This window comes from Paroedura picta, chromosome 2, assembly GCF_049243985.1.
Source record: "Paroedura picta isolate Pp20150507F chromosome 2, Ppicta_v3.0, whole genome shotgun sequence".
In the NCBI taxonomy this organism is placed as follows: domain Eukaryota; kingdom Metazoa; phylum Chordata; class Lepidosauria; order Squamata; family Gekkonidae; genus Paroedura; species Paroedura picta.
Genome location: NC_135370.1, coordinates 170,001,745 through 170,015,724, shown reverse-complemented (window position 1 = coordinate 170,015,724; position 13,980 = coordinate 170,001,745). Strand labels below are relative to the sequence as shown.

General features: G+C 50.2%; 1 protein-coding gene across 3 annotated transcripts in view; it reads right to left on the bottom strand.

Annotated features, from left to right (window-relative positions):
- The window catches only part of KIF26A (kinesin family member 26A), a 205,902-nt gene that overhangs the window by 43,939 nt on the left and 147,983 nt on the right, over positions 1-13,980 (bottom strand). For all 3 annotated transcript variants that reach the window (XM_077323808.1, XM_077323809.1, XM_077323810.1), the window contains one exon: positions 2,735-2,918. In XM_077323808.1, coding sequence (XP_077179923.1) covers positions 2,735-2,918 — 184 coding nt within the window. The remainder of the gene's footprint in view (positions 1-2,734; positions 2,919-13,980) is intronic.

The window sequence follows — 13,980 nt, the reverse complement described above, 5'->3', positions numbered from 1 at the left end:
AACAAACAATGTAAACAACCAGCAACCTGGAATCATAGAATCATAGAGTTGGAAGGGGCCACACAGGCCATCTAGTCCAACCCCCTGCTCAACACAGGATCAGCCCTAAGCATCCTAAAGCATCCAAGAAAAGTGTGTATCCAGCCTTTGCTTGAAGACTGCCAGTGAGGGGGAGCTCACCACCTCCTTAGGCAGCCTATTCCACTGCTGAACTACTCCGACTGTGAATTTTCCCCCCTGATATCTAGCCTATATCTAGCCTGATGCAAGGTTTGCTACAAACAAGGCATAACGTGGATTGCACAGGATAGAACTATGATGTAAAAGCAGGCCATGCCTACAGTTACCATTGCTGTGGATTATAAGAATCCCCTGGCACTGGAATTCAGAGGTTGACTGCCTCTAAACGTCTCTTTAGTCACCATGGCTGGGATAGACCACCGATAGACCTATCCTCTGTGAAGCTACCTAACCAATCCTGTTAGAAGCCGTCTATGCCTGTGGCCATCACTACGTCCTTTGGCTGCAAATTTCACATTTTAAGTGTCAAGAAGCATTTCGTTTTGTCTGTCCTGAACCTACTGCCCATCAGTTAGCAAAACATTCAAACAGGGAGCTGATGAGAATATTCCTCCTTGGGACAAGGGCCTTTCTCCTTTTCTAATGTATAGAGCAGTGGATCTACCCCGCAAGGCTGTTGTGTGGATGGCGCCCCCCACACACACACCAAGCTGCTTTATCTGTTGCAACCCCTGTGAAAGGGCCGTTTGACCCCCAAATGGGTCCCAACCCCCAGGTTGAGTACCACTGGTATAGAGAAAGGCCAAGATCAGCTGTCTCCCAAAAAGCTGCAGCTTTTGTCCCTAAATTTCGGCCTGGGCTGCACTACCCTCTCCAGCTCGATCACTCGGAACCTGGCGCAGAATCTCAATGGCGTTAAATCTTCCTGACCTCAGCATTAATTTGTACGATCGCTCCGCGGGGATTTGCTTTAAGCTCGCTCTCCTAGGTGCTTGAGAGCCTCCCTGGAATGGAAATTGACAGGCACCTGTATAATTAGGCATTCAAAAACTGCTTTGTATGCTTTCCAAATGCTGGAGGTGTGAGTTAAACGCTCGAGATTTTCCGCCGCAAAATTCGACGCTTGCAAGTGATTTCCCCCCTCCCAGCCTGAATATTCTTAGCGCTCAATGCCACCTTATCTTTATAGGGCCCAGGAATGCCCCCGTAAGCTGTGCTTCGTACATGCAGCATGAGATCACCGCATCCTGGATCACCTGGTCTAACCCCAGATCTTATTTCAACCGTTTAAAGCCACACGCAATGACTGTAACACAACCTTGGGTTGAAAACCATCAAGGGAAGGGAATCCATTAACCCAGCCCTACTCTGTTGCAATTCACTGAGCAAACTGCTTTTTATTTTCCCACCTGGCATTCCTGCCTACAGATTGATGTGGCATAGAGAGCGTTCTGCAGCACAGAGAGCACGGGACGTGGACGGCAGATGGCCGGGTACAAATCCACATTGGAGCGCCGGGACTCACTTGATAACTTGGAGCCAGTCCCTGCCCCCCAGCACTCTTTACAGACCCACCCCAGGCCCTGTCACGGAAGATTCCTGCTGCGATTTAGATTCTCAAGGGCAGAGCCTCCAATTTGGACGGGGACTGCTGCCTCCAAGGAGGGAAGATTCAAGCCTGCTTTGCCTGCACTGTTCTCCCAACCCAAAATTGCCTTGGTGAGTTGCTGTTTGCATTAGGGAAATTTACCTGTAGGCCACTAGTACGGGTAAAATGATCAGGATTCATACAGGCAAACAGCAGTTCATAGAAACCTAGAGTTGGAAAGGGGCAAACAGGCCATCTAGTCCCACCCTCTGCTCAATGCAGGATCAGGCATCTAGGAGAAGGATCTGTCCAGCCACTGCTTGAAGACCACTCCTGGATGCTTGAGGCTGATCCTGCATTGAGCAGTGGGTGGGACCAGATGGCCTGGGTGGCCCCTTCCCACTCTAGGATTCAATGAGTCTAGTTCAGCAGTGGAAGGGGCTGCCTAAGGAGGTGGGGAGCCCTCCCTCACTGGTCATCTTCAAGCAGCAGCTGGACAGATCCTTCTCCTGGATGCTTGAGGCTGATCCTGCATTGAGCAGGTGGCAGGACTAGATGGCCTGAATGGCCCCTTTCCACTCTAGGATTCAATGAGTCTAGTTCAGCAGTGGAAGGGGCTGCCTAAGGAGGTGGGGAGCCCTCCCTCACTGGTCATCTTCAAGCAGCAGCTGGACAGATCCTTCTCCTGGATGCTTGAGACTGATCCTGCATTGAGCAGGTGGCAGGACTAGATGGCCTGAATGGCCCCTTCCCACTCTGGGATTCTAGGAGTCGAGTTCAGCAGTGGAAGGGGCTGCCTAAGGAGGTGGGGAGCTCCCCCTCACTGGCGGTCTTCAAGCAGTGGCTGGACAGATCCTTCTCCTGGATGCTGGAGGCTGATCCTGCACTGAGCAGGGGGCGGGACTAGATGGCCTGGATGGCCCCTTCCAACTCTATGGTTCTATGAATATAATCAACACCTACACTTAGTCTCAATAGGCCACACATGCATCATGACATGCTAATGGCTCAGTTGCCCTGGATCTCACCTGTCAGCGTCAGAAACATCGACCACAGACAAAAATGCGAGCATTTAGGGGCGTTTTGCACAAACTTTCCCAGAGGAACGGAGAGAGACTCAAATACCTTTCCAATCCCGGGGTTGTCCTTGACCTTCGACACAGCTCTCAAAAGGCATGGCGGCGCCGGAGGGGGACACATCTGCAGGACGCCACAAAAATTGGTGGCGTAGATGGAGAAGTCGTGGGGGTGCAGCAGAGGCGGGTGATGCTTCTTCCTCTTCGAGGACAGGTTAAGTTTCTGAGCGGCTCTGGATAGCACAACAGCAAAGGGGGAGAGAGCGAGAGAGAGGCAGCGTTACTACGATGCGATGCGTTCGGAGCCATTTAGGCCAGCCAGCCAGATGTTCAGCACCGTCACTGCCTGCTTAACAAATCAAGTCATTTCGTGTGCTAATCAGATTTCGTAAGAACTCATCGCCGGGGGACGAATCGAAGGAAACGGAAGCCAAAATGTGGCAGGCAAGAGAGTCACTTCAATTTTATCTCCTCCGCAGAGTTTCAGCCGTCGCCTAACTTTTTGTTAAAGGTGGGGGGGGGAGGGAGGGATTTAAAATGTTTTGGCAACCGCTCAAAAGGGAAATCAGACGCTGCCAGAACCTCACGTCAACGAATGCAGAAATCATCCCTGCGCCTGTTTGGCAGGCTTGGGCGGGCTTTGCCGCCGCGGCTGACATTTACGTGGAAAGGATATTTTGTTCTGTCTCCTGTTCAAGGGAGACGGAGAAATTGTTTCGGGCTGGGCTGCTGCCAGCTGGGGAGCTCGGGAGCTTCACCAAAAGAGACTGTGTTTGGAAAAGAAAGAGGCCACAAGGAAGCCTCCAGTTTAGCCCTCCCCCCTAGATGAAGGCTGCCGAAGGTCCGTTACAGGCTGCAGGGGGTCAGGATGTTCCCGCAAGAGTCTCCCCGAAGCCCCTTCTCCCGGGCGGGACAGTCCCTCTCCCGGTCGAACCTCCAATGTCAGGAGGTGACCAGGATGGTGAGAACAGTCCTGCGGCTCTCACGGGCCCCGTCCTGACTCACTTGCAGCCTGAGGGGAAGAAGGGCAATGCCCAGGAGGTGTCCGCGGGCGGCTCGACTGAGACCGAAGCCTATGAGCCGGAGTAAGGGTGGTGTGCCAGGGCTGGCTACTCTGGGGGACCCCGAAAACCCTCACAAAGGGATTGTGCGGGGTTACAAAAGTAGCCCTTTCTTCTGCAGAGAAAGAACATTCTGCCAAAGGAAGGCTTCTTGACACAGCAAACGGACATCAAGACTACTTCTGAAATATTAGGTTTTAAAGCAGAAAACATGGACGGGTTCATCGAAAAAGTCTTAATCTGGCTCCGGAAAATTATTACAATTGGTGCCCAGGCATAAGGACTGGGTTTTCTCACTGTGGGATCACAACGGTAAAGGGACTTCGTGGTCACCCACTGAGTCCTACTTATCCTCCATATTTTATGGCCCACTACTTTTCTAATCCAATAATTCCATTTTTTTGTAGATCTTTTGATAGCCAGATTTAATCTATTCCCCTCGGCTATCGGTACGGGCAGATACAGGGGCGCTCCTCGCAACGAAAGAATTTGCAGCTACTTCTGCAATGAACCGGATTCACTGCATGGTATTATTTTACTTTGTATAAGTTAGGACTAACTTTGCCAGTGTTTGATTTTACCTTTGTTTACCTCCCGCTAATATACCAGATGGCAGGACTATCTACCTTTGGTCGGCTGATAAGTCCCCCGGAAATTACTGAGCAGGACGCAGAGCTTTTATCTACGGTTACGTTGCTTAGGTCTAAAAGACGAAGGTTTCTAGATGGTCTTAGAATCATAGAATAACAGAGACCTCCTGGGTCATCTAGTCCAACCCCCTGTACTATGCAGGCCTTGGAGGAGGAGCTGGTCTCATGGCTTAAGTGTCTGTTGTGGGGAGAGGAAGGGAAGGCGACTGTAAGCCGCTTTGAAACTCCTTCGGGTAGAGAAAAGCGGCATATAAGAACCAACTCTTCTTCTTCTTCAACAGTGCTTCAGTTTCTCAGAGAGAGAAAGACCTTTCTCACTGCTACGTGGGAGCCTTCAAGCAGAAATGGCAAGGATAGGACCAAGAATATATTTAGGGGCCGTGTCTCAGTGGTACAGCATTGGCTTGGTATGGATAAGGTCCCAGATTTACTCCCCACCATTTCCAGGTGAAAAGATCAGGTCGTCGTTAGTGTGAAAGACTTCTGCCTGAGACCCTGGAGAGCTGCAGCCAGCCTGAGAAGCCAATACTGACCTGGATGGACTAAGCTTAAAGTAACCAGAATTAAGGAAACCTAAAGGGGGACATGGCGCCGCCAGAGTCCCCCTCCCCCCTCCTCCCTCCCCCCTCCACAATGACTGGGTTCAAGAAGGGCAGTGGCGGCAGCCCCCCTTCCTGGCCTTAAGATGGGCAGCGGCGGCCCCCCTCCCTCCCTCCCCGACTGGCCTCAAGAAGGGCAGCAGGGGCCCGGGAAGAGCCCGGAGGATGGATCCATGGAGGCAGGAAGGCGCAAGCAGGCGGCAGCAGAGCGGCAGGCTCCGGTGGGAATGGCGGCACCATGCAAGCCCCGCCCCAGAGCCCGGGTGCCTGCGTGGGGGCCTCCTGAGCCTGGCCTGCCTGGAAAATTGGAGAACGCCACGGGACATTTGGAAAATGCCACAGGACGCAGGGCAATTGCCTCCAAATGCGGGACTGTCCTGCCAAAGGCGGGACATCTGGCCACCATCACTAAGCTTCATGTGGAACCACTGGTAGGAAAAGTGTGTGCTCTCTCCTTCCAGCAGTGCATGCAGCAAATAAATGCAGCCTTCGCTCCCTGGAGAGCTTGCAGAATTAGTTCTCTTTAGGCATCCACCTCTCTTTAGCACCAGGCTAAGTCAGTCCTAAAAAGCCTCATTGAAATGCAGCGTGAACCAAAGGCCGAACCAAATAGCGTCCTTTTTAGATCATTGTATTTACATAAATGTTCCCATGAACATGATGGACAACTGGCTCCAAGTCTGCACATCCCGTCGCCGAATTTTTCGTCCTCATCCTTGGGATGGCTCTCTACGGCCAACAAGTTGGTCTTCGAAATCTTCCCTGTTTTATGGACAACATTTCCCATATTTTTGATTAATAGGGAATATGATGCCTGTGTTTGTTCCCATTATGCGCTCTAACATGGAAATAGCACGGGAGGGGGAGGGAGGGAGGGAGGGAGGGAGGGGGGAAGAGCTCTAGAGAATTTCAAAGCGCTACGAAGGGCTACACGGAATCCTGATAGATTAATGATTGCTTCAATACAGTCTGCAGATGGAGCCCCCCTGGGAGAAATATATAAAAGAGGAAAGGATGCCAAGATTGAATTTACACATCCAATGTTTATTCAGACACCCAGACCGAGTGTTAATAGCCAAATGCATTTACAATACACCGGGGGATCGGGGGATGAAAGATGTAGGTCAAGTATACAATAAAGGTACGAGATCGGCCATAAAACAGACTCCTATGGCTTAGGAGGCAGGCCAGAAATATCGGAGATAAACTGTTTTTAAAAAGTGGAAAAACCAAGGACACCAGGCATAACACAGAGTTTACCCCAAACCCCAAATCGTTGGGGTTTGAGTCTTCCCTACGTCATGTTGGACAGCAGAAGGGGAGTACTAAAAATTACTGACAGATGTGGTTTTGTATCCAGTTTAAAAAAAACATAACCCACCACAACTACGTTCGAGACGCATGGGAGGGGGAGGAGGAGTTGTGGGGTTTTATACTCCACTTTTCACTACCCAGAGGAGTCTCAAAGTGGCTTACAATCGCCTTCCCTCCCTCTCGCCACAACAGGCACCCTGTGAGGTAGGTGGGGCTGAGGGAGCTCTGACAGACTGCTCGGTGAGAACAGCACTACCAGGACTGTGACTAGCCCAAGGGTGCCCAGCTGGTTGCATGTGGAAGAGAGGGGAATCAAACCCAGCTCACCAGATTAGAAGCCACCGCTCTTAACCACTATACCAGGCTGGCTGACAGATCTTCATGTGAGATGGGGCATGTATGAACAGACTTCTGCGATTGAAGGGAAATTGCTCAGCGAAATTGGATCTATTTTGTGCTCAGCGAAATTGCATCTATTTTGTGCACATAATGCGAACTCGGGTTTTGCTGATTTCAGTGGCCTTTGGGCAGCTCTAAGTGAGTATGGTTTAGGACTGAACGGGGGGCCATGAATTCAGATTCTTGATCATGAACACATCTTGAGCCAGTCTAGGTGGCCTGATTCGCTCATGTGGGATTAATTTGCTTTTTTAAGTATATTCTCGATGACTCATAGAATCAGAGAATCATAGAGTTGGAAGGGACCTCTAGGGTCATCTAGTCCAACCCCTGCACTATGCAGGAGACTCACAACTCTATCGCTCATCCACTGACACCTGCCACCCCCTTGAACCTTCACAGAATCAGCCTCTCCGTAAGATGGCTCTCCAGCCTCTGTTTAAAAATCTCCAAAGATGGAGAACCCACCACCTCCCGAGGTGACTCATAGATGACCAAGCTATGGGTCCCTTGCTTCACATTTTTACTACTTAACAGCCCCCCAACGGTGGTGAGCATTTATTCTAGCAAGATTTAATTATCTCCTCTGCTGTTCTTCAAGGGAGATTTTTTGTTTAAAGCCTTATTCTGAAAGAATATGTCCCTGTTATTCTCGCTGTATTGAGACTGTGTGTTTTTCTACTGTTCACTCTACACTATTATTTGTGGGCAGCTCAGCAACCCAGTTTTTCCTTAAACTACATGGACTTGATGATGAGACTAAATTAATATTTCCACTAGGACACAAAAACACCCAAGCGATTCGGTGGCCAAGTTTGTACAGCTGGCTATGAGGTCTTGTAACTGTAGAACAGTTAATGCTTTATAATGGGGGTTTTTCCGGTATTTTTTGCAATTTATAATGTATTTATAATGTATCGTTTTTGCGTGCCAATAAACATCTTCTGACTCTGATTCATATATAAAAGTGATGGTGAGTATCTGTCCCAGCCAATTGGGTGTAGTGGTTAGGAGTGCAGACTTCTAATCTGGCGAGCCGGGTTTGATTCCCCGCTCCTCCTCCACATGCAGCCAGCTGGGTGACCTTGGGCTCCACACAGCACTGATAAAGCTGTTCTGATCGAGCAGGAATATCAGGGCTCTCTCAGCCTCACCTCCCTCACAGGGTGTCTGTTGTGGGGAGAGGAAAGGGAAGGCGAATGTAAGCCACTTTGAGACTACTTTGGGTAGAGAAAAGCAGCATATAAGAACCAACTCTTCTTCTTCTTCAGTAATCTCAGGGCTCTCTCAGCCTCACCTCCCTCACAGGGTGTCTGTTGTGGGGAGAGGAAAGGGAAGGTGAATGTAAGCCACTTTGAGACTCCTTCGGGTAGAGAAAAGCGGCATATAAGAACCAACTCTCCTCCTTCCTTTGCATGACATGTCGGAATCCATGTCGTTCCTGAAGGAGGACCCACTCACGATTTACGACCCACCCACCAGCGGCCCATCGTAAAAACTGATAGGGCTTTCTCGGTCGTGGCCCCCACTCTGTAGAATGAGCTCCCAGAAGAGATCAGGGCCCTGCCAGAGCTGAATCAGTTCTGCAGGGCCTGCAAAAGGGAGCTCTTCCACCCAGCTTTTGGTCGAGGCCAATGAGCTGACACACTGACCAGAGCCCCCAGAAGACTCCCCTACCACCAACCAAGCCCAGCAGAAACGGCACAGGGATTCCCCCGTTCTGGCCATTTTTGAAGCAAAAGTTGCGCTATTACTATGCAGTTAACAGTCGAACGTTATGCAGTTACAAGTCATAATGCTGAAATGTTAAAAACGTTTTGAGTTCATGGTCATATTTGCTAAACGTAATCTTATACTGTACTGTGCCACCGCGATTGTGAGCTTTACGTCTTCATTGTAAACTGCCCTGAGCTGCAAGGGAGGGCAGAATACATTTCTGGTAAGGCCTTGGAGGAGGAGCTGGTCTCATGGCTTAAGTGCCACTCATCACTAAACACCCACTCAGGGGGGCTGTCCCGCCCCTGAGTGCCTCCTCCTCCAACCGGCTTGCCTGTCTGTCCAGTGGCCAGCCAATCGCCTTCCATCCCCCACCCCTGACCACCCCCCTCCTCCTTCCTCTTCCCTCGGAGGCTCAGAGGCTGCAGACCCCTGCCGCGTGAGAGCTGCCCCTGCAGGTGAGTTCTTGTAGCCTTTCCAGGTTCTTGGGGGAGGAGGAGACTGTCTGCAGAGTTCTTCCACTCGCCCCCCCCCCACTAACCAACCTCCCTTTATATGCAACAGGCTTGGCTCCTAGTAAATAAAATAAAATGCCAAACTTTGCAAGACCCATTATACTGATACTTGGCCAATAACTATGACCAGCAAATATTCAACAGCAAGGAAGGTCGCCTAATGCATCATGCACTTTTTATAGCAATAAGCAGAACTGAAGATCAAGGAACATTTGCCAGGAAAGCATCCAAAGATCCAGGGATAGGACAGGCTAAAGACAGATCTAACGGGAGGTAATCTACGTGTTTGAATTGTCCGTGCAGGGGTCTCACAGGCGGCCATGGGGAAATGGGAAAACAGTTGTCCACATAAGCACCATCTGTGATCTCACAAGGACCCACGGTCGCTTCTGGAGAGGGGAAGAGCCCCTTGGCATCAGGAATGCTTAGCAGCAGATTCGAGAAACCAAAGGAACGACTCCCAAATGGACTGAAATGGAGGGTTGGATAAAAGAAATGCAAGGATCAAAACGCGAGGATTACCCGTCGGATCTTGGAGGACCACGAGAGAGCCTAAACCGGAACTATTTTGACATCAAACAGAAGACAGCTGAGGCCTCCGCTTTCTTTTGGGGCTGCTCAGCGCTCGAGCCAACATTGAAGGAGGTGAAACCGCAGCCTGCACCACCCGCAGCTTCCCCTCGCACAGCCAAAGGAACAGCTGTCTTCTTGGTGGCCTAACTGCAAGGAATTAACTGGCACAGCACACGACCTGGAATGCCAAGGGACAGCAAGAAATCCGTGCCTGCCAAGAGAATCCCGGAAGATTTCGACCGTAAAAGCATCTGGTGTTTCAATGTGAACTTTGAGCGAGACTTTGCAGGTGATCTAACACCAAGGCTCAATTTGGGTGAAAGCAAGCAGATCAGCTGCAGAAAAGTGCTAACTGGCTTTGTGCCAAAGTTTGTACAATTTCCCTATTGAGCTCATGCAGCTACCTTAGAATCAAGAGAATCAGAGAGTTGGAAGGGGTCTCCTGGGTCATCTAGTCTAACCCCCTTCCCTATGCAGGACACTCCCAACCCTATCACTCATCCAGTGTCACCTGCCACCCCCTTGAACCTTCACAGAATTAGCCTTACAGTATATCAGTATTGTCCACTTAGAGTGGTGACAGCTCTCCAAAGTCTCAGGAAGAGTTGTAGTTGTGAATTTCCTGCATTCGGCCGGGGGTTGGACTAGATGACCCTCGAGGTCCCTTCCAACGCTATGATTCTCTGATTCTATGAAGAGGCCTTTCACATCACCTGCCACCTGGTCCTTCTAACTGGAGAAGCCGGGGATTGAACCTGGGACTTTCTGCGTGCAAAGCAGATGCTCTGCCATTGCTCTGCTATATAAAAGGCAAGTCGTATAGGCAACAACTCACCTCTTGAAGCAGGGGCGGACAGGAGTGGGTGTGAGACTCGCGTCCTCCAACCTGCTGACGTTTTTCTAAGTGACGTTGACATATCACGTGTTTCACACCTGCTCCCCCACCTTTCCTAGAGATGCCGCACCTTGTGCCCTCTCCCCACCTGTATTCGCACACACCTGCCTCCTCCCTCCCTCCCACACACAAGACGTCAACAAGACGTCAACCATCACCTGTTTGACTACGGCCTGTCTCGTGCACTCTCCCTACCTTTTGTGGAGCCGTTGCATTTTTCTCCACCACAGGTTTTGTTACTAGTGTTTCCATATATGCTCACCTAAGACGGCAAATCCATGTGAAACACATTCCTAGCACTCTAAAAGGTAAAGGTAAAGGTATCCCTGTGCAAGCACTGGGTCATGTCTGACCCTTGGAGTGACGCCCTCTAGCGTTTTTATGGCAGACTCAATACGGGGTGGTTTGCCAGTGCCTTCCCCAGTCATTACCGTTTACCCCCCAGCAAGCTGGGTACTCATTTTACCGACCTCGGAAGGATGGAAGGCTGAGTCAACCTTGAGCCGGCTGCTGGGATCGAACTCCCAGCCTCGTGGGCAGAGCTTCAGACTGCATGTCTGCTGCCTTACCACTCTGCGCCACAAGAGGCTCATAGCACTCGAATGGAAGCAGTTAATGGAAGCGTTGCTGGCAGGGGCTCATGGGAATTGTAGTCCATGAACATCTGGAGGACCACAGGTTGACTACCCCTGCCTTAAGGTACCCTGGATGGTTTTGCCTGAGCCGGTGCATTCCAATGTGCTTTGACTGGTCTCTTAAGGTGGAATCCACGTATTATTCTCGGAGGAAGAAGCATCTTTGAAAACTTCCCACGATTGGTAAGTTCCACAAGGAACCACTGCATGAACATGACGTCATTCTGCCTGAGGGTCGTTGGGGTCTGGACGAATTGCTTTCCCTTGCCTGGCTAGTCCCACCTAGCCCAGCGTGGTCAGACCTCCGAAGCTAAGCAGGGTCCGCCCTGCTTAATACCTGGCTGGAGACCCTAAAAGAAGCCCAGGGGGGCTACCCAGAGGCAGGCAATGGCAAACCACCTTCGCTGAACCTCTTGCCTTGAAAACCCCAAGGAGCCACTGAAAGGCAGCTGTGACTTGACAACACTTGTGGCCCACATCGATGGCGGAGAAAACACCTTGCCACACGTTCACGACAGAGGCCAGCTTTGAATGGGAATGTCCCTAAGCACGCCTCCTAGCTGCTACAACACAATCCATGGGTCTCATAAAGCCAAGATGGGCTTTACACCTATTTGGTCTCTTATTCAAACCCGTGGCATCATCTCCAGATGTTATTAAAGGCATTGGGAAATGCCTCACTCTAAGGGCAGGGAACACAAAGAAGGCAAATGAGTAGATTCGAGGTCGAAGAAGAAGAAGAAGAAGAAGAAGAAGTAGTAGTAGAAGAAGAAGAAGAAGAAGAAGAAGAAGAAGAAGAAGAAGAAGAAGAGTTGGTTCTTATATGCCGCTTTTCCCTACCCGAAGGAGGCTCAAAGCGGCTTACCTTTCCCTTTCCTCTCCCCACAACAGACACCCTGTGAGGTGGGTGAGGCTGAGAGAGCCCTGATATTACTGAAGAAGAAGAAGAGCTGGTTCTTATATGCCGCTTTTCTCTACCCGAAGGAGTCTCAAAGCGGCTTACAATCGCCTTCCCTTTCTTCTCCCCACAACAGACACCCTGTGAGGTGTCCTGATATCACTGCTCGGTCAGAAAAGCTTTATCATTGCCATGGCGAGCCCAAGGTCACCCAGCTGGTTGCATGTGGGGGAGTGCAGAATCGAACTCAGCATGCCGGATTAGAAGTCCGCACTCTTAACCACTACACCAAGCTGGTGACCTCTAATTTGGAGAGCTGGGTTGGATTCCCCGCAGCCAGTTGAGTGACCTTGGGCCAGTTCTAGTTTTCAGAGCTTTCTCAGCCTCATCTACTTCACAGGGTGTCTGCTGTGGGGAGAGGGAGGGGAGGCAATTGTAGGCTGCTTGGAGACTCTTTCGGTTGGTAAAAAGCAGATTACAAAAGAAACAGGCCTCGTTCATCCCCACTGCTCTTCCCTTGAGGACCATATCTGCATTTCCATAGAGTGTGGTGTAGTGGTTAAAAGCGCTGGCTTCTGATCTGGAGATCTGGGTTTGATTCCTTGCCCCTCCACATGCAGCCAGCTGGGTGACCTTGGGCTCGTCAGAGCCCCATTAGAGCTGTTTTTGACCCAGTTGTCCTGTCAGAGCTCTCTCAGCCCCACCAACTTTACAGGGTGTCTATTATGGGGAGAGGAAGGGAAGGAGATTGTAAGCCACTTTGAGACTCTTTGGGGTATCACAGAATCACAGATTCATAGAGTTGGAAGGGGCCATACAGGCCATCTAGTCCAACCCTCTGCTCAACGCAGGATCAGCCCAAAGCATCCTGAAGCATCCAAGAAAAGTGTGCATCCAACCTTTGCTTGAAGACTGCCAGTGAGGGGGAGTTCACCACTTCCTTAGGTAGCCTATTCCACTGATGAACTACTCTGACTGTGAAATTTTTTTCCTGATATCTAGCCTATATCGTTGTACTTGAGCAAAGCCAGGCATAAAAATCAGCTCTTCTTCCTCTTCTACAACATGCAGTTCAATTCTCACAGACTGACGGAGATCCATGACCTTTTCACGTCTGTGCTGAACCGTGTCAAGATTAGACCAGAAATCTGAGCCACCAGGAAACATACTTGGTCCTAAGGCATATATACAACTCTTTCCCTCTCCCCGGTACACGTCTCCCGATGTTTATCTAGTTTGTTATAAAGAATTCCAGCAAAAAGAGAGAGTAAAAAAAAAAAAGAAAAAAAGAACCACCTAAAGCCAGAGATTCCATCTGCTTGTGCTTTTTTCCCCTTTCCAATTAAAGCTTCTGAAATGCCGCTGTATATTATTTCCCCCTCTGACTACGAGATCTACTGTCTGCATTTTGCTTAACTCTTTTCATCTTTAATAGAAGTTGTCTTTTAAGATGCTCCAGAGACTTCTTTGCTCATAGCTAGGTGTCACAGCAGAAAATAAAAACTAATATACAGCGCATAGAGGAGCACTCAAATATCAAGTGACTAGGGACGGGTCTCTAACCTGCGTTTTCCAGCACACAATTTACACATCGCAAGCATGGCGGAGACTCCGCGGAGACCGGCAAGGCATGGCAGAGGCCCGGGGAAGGCCAATTAACTAATGCCCGGCACCTGGGGAACAAATGACAGGACAAACCCCAGCTAGGCAAAAAAATCCCATCATGGAAAATGCCTCAAGCCCTTGGCTGGGAGCCAGGCTGAAGGGTCGCCATCCCCCAGGTGGGGCCTGGAGCTAGCCTACGATTGCAACATGTCTCCAAGTCTCAGAGACCAGGTTCCCCAGGTTGTGATCCTGTAACTTCCCATTTAGGTTAAGTCTGCTGGACTGGCCTAGAGGAAAACGAAGGAGAAAGGGATTTCCCATCCTGTCCTAGCTATCTCAGTGAATCCATCTTTCCAAAAGTACTTTCGGAGAAGTACCACAAGGTCTCGTTCAAGGTCTCGTGCAGGACAGGATTTGGAACAAACCCAAAAGAGC